The sequence below is a fragment of the Vicia villosa genome, linkage group LG2 (genome assembly GCF_029867415.1).
Source record: "Vicia villosa cultivar HV-30 ecotype Madison, WI linkage group LG2, Vvil1.0, whole genome shotgun sequence".
Classification (NCBI taxonomy): domain Eukaryota; kingdom Viridiplantae; phylum Streptophyta; class Magnoliopsida; order Fabales; family Fabaceae; genus Vicia; species Vicia villosa.
Window position 1 is genome coordinate 124778645 of NC_081181.1, and position 2565 is coordinate 124781209.

The window sequence follows — 2565 nt, forward strand, 5'->3', positions numbered from 1 at the left end:
GGATTTTTTTAGATTTTTTTTTGTTGTTTCGGAGATGCATCTCCGAATTAGTCAAAATTCCAATTTTTGGGATTTTTTCGGAAATGCACTTCCCAAGTCTGGAAAAATTTAGAAAAAAAATATTTCGAAAATGCATTTCCGAAGCAGGGTAAAATGGGGTTTTCGCTGGGGGTGACCCCATAGGGAGGTGGGTAAAGAAAAAATCTTTTTCATATATTGTTGTTAGAGGTGAGGATGGTATTGCCACGTGTATGTGAACATTTCCACCCACATTGGAATGTGCAAACTTATCCAATTCAATACTGAGATGAGGTTACGACTTACGACAACTTCTCGTTTCTAAGTCATAGGTGGTGGATCCCACTTGTAGGTGCAGCGTTACAGTCTACCCGGAATTATTATCCATTTCATGCAAACCAATTACGTGTCATCTAGTAGGATTATTATTAGTTTCAACCGTTTTATCCACACACACAAAATTAGGAGTAAATGGTACTCGTAAAAACATAAAAACACTGAATTTAACGCAACATTAATCCTAGTATATGAGTCATGTTTGTTTTTAATTCGATTTCAACCACTGTGTCTAAAAGAATCTCAGTTATTTCGAAGAATTAATTAATCTTTGAGTCTATGTTATTTTAATTTTAATTTTTTTAAAAAAGTACAAAATTATGAGAGTATTTTTTTTTGTTATATAAAAAGAGGTCCTTTCATTTCATGTGAGTGTGAAATCTTCTTTATTGCAACGACAATCTCTAGGCATAGATTCCTTTCACTTCATAGAAAAGATAACCACTCGTTTGTATTCGAAAGTATCTATCTATCTATAGTAGTAAACGAGGACGATGAAAACATTGACAGCACCGTCGTTTGATGTCTCCGCCGCTTGCTTCCATTCACGCCCTCTAAATCTACGCCGTAACACTACCATGACTAGGTAACACAACATAACATAACATTTATGTTTTTGTTTTCATTTCTTTACTTTGCGATCTCTGTTTCTTCAAATTTATAGTGTTTTTATGCATGCAGATTTTCATTTGTAAAATCCTCCAACTTTAACAACGGACAAAGAAGCGTTGTTGTTCAACCAAAGCTTTTGAACTTCCGGTAAGTGTAAAGAAATTGTGAATCATAATTCATTATCTTCAATAAAACAGAACATTTTGTTTTTTTTGGTTTTCGGTAATTAACATTGTTGATGATGGTTTTATATTGAAGCATGATGTGTAGTTTAAAGGGGAATTTAGAGGAGGTTGTTGGAGTTCCAACTTCAGTGCCGGTGCGTGTAGCTCACGACCTTTTTCTTGCTGGCCATAAGTATCTTGATGTAAGGTAAAGTAACCAATTTGATTAATTAAGAGTTAAATTTAATTTTAAGGAAGTGTTAATTAATTGTATATTATATGGTGTTTTGGAAGAAGCCAAAACTCACCACTTTCATTCATTGTTTTTTTTGTGATTGTGCAGGACCACTGAAGAGTTTAATGCTGGACATGCACCTGGGGCAATTAACATACCTTATTTGTATAAAGTTGGATCAGGTTCTATTTCAATTCTCTAATACTTTGGTTAATTGTAATTATTCTCACTGTTGAGATTAACTCATTTTTTATTCATCTTGATGTATTTAGGGATGACAAAGAATAGCAATTTTGTTAAAGAAGTTTCTTCACATTTTAGAAAAGAAGCTGAAATTATTGTTGTGAGTGTTTAACCTTTGCCAGTAGTCATTAGATTCTGTATGAAATTTTCATGTACTCCAACTTGAAGAATCTGTTTTTGATTTTTCTTGTTTTTGCAGGGGTGTCAACTTGGTAAAAGGTCTATGATGGCTGCTACTGACTTGTTAGCTTCTGTAAGCATTTCTTCTCTCAATATGCCTTAAACGTTAGGCGTGTCACAATGTTTGATACTCAGTGTTGGAAATATTTATTTAGTATTGTCATTCAAATTTCATAAACATGAGCTCAAAAATTGTGTAATGACAAAGTTTTTGTGATCTATAGGGATTCACAGGAGTCACGGACATTGCTGGTGGTTATGCTGCTTGGACTCAAAATGGACTTCCTACAGAACGATGAAACAATCTCGTTGGATTTGAAGCTGTATATAGAATAATGAGTACTGAGTAGTATTCTGGTTGGATCATGTAAATGCATAAAAACTAATGGGGTGTTTGAAATGGTTTTACATTTACTTAGTACAATTAAAATTGATCTTAATTCTCACAAGTAAACAACAATGTTAGGCTGTCTCTGCAATTTCGATTACTCCACTACAAAGTTACAACCTATGAAGCACTTACACCTCTAAAATTATGTGTGTCGGTGTCCGTGTCGATGACAGACATCTGCACCGACACTTATAATTATATTTAATTTATTTATTTGTTCAAATTATTAACGGTGTCGCCGTGTAAGTATCGAGTTTTAGGAGTGTCTGTACTTCATAGTTTACAACCAAACACTAAAGTTCATTAACCTTTGTCTCTGCTGGTTGAAAACAGTTTTATAATTTTATCAAATTATTTTTAAAAACTATTCTCTATTTTTTAAAAAT

General features: G+C 33.3%; 1 protein-coding gene across 1 annotated transcript; it reads left to right on the forward strand.

Moving 5' to 3' along the window:
• Positions 1 to 719: 719 nt before the first annotated feature.
• On the forward strand, positions 720 to 2228 carry LOC131646736 (thiosulfate sulfurtransferase 16, chloroplastic-like). The gene is made up of 7 exons (XM_058916704.1): positions 720 to 940; positions 1036 to 1113; positions 1225 to 1338; positions 1474 to 1547; positions 1638 to 1708; positions 1808 to 1861; positions 2013 to 2228. The coding sequence occupies exons 1-7, from the start codon at positions 849 to 851 to the stop codon at positions 2085 to 2087; spliced, it is 558 nt and encodes a 185-aa protein (XP_058772687.1). The 5' UTR covers positions 720 to 848; the 3' UTR covers positions 2088 to 2228.
• The last annotated feature ends 337 nt before the right edge of the window (positions 2229 to 2565 follow it).

Bases quoted from the DNA above. Each gene is read 5' to 3' on its own strand.
- LOC131646736 (XM_058916704.1), top strand. From the start codon at position 849: ATGAAAACATTGACAGCACCGTCGTTTGATGTCTCCGCCGCTTGCTTC. The intron at 941-1,035 runs GTAACACAACAT...TTATGCATGCAG, and splicing joins CGTAACACTACCATGACTAG to ATTTTCATTTGTAAAATCCT. The intron at 1,709-1,807 runs GTGAGTGTTTAA...TTGTTTTTGCAG, and splicing joins AAGAAGCTGAAATTATTGTT to GGGTGTCAACTTGGTAAAAG.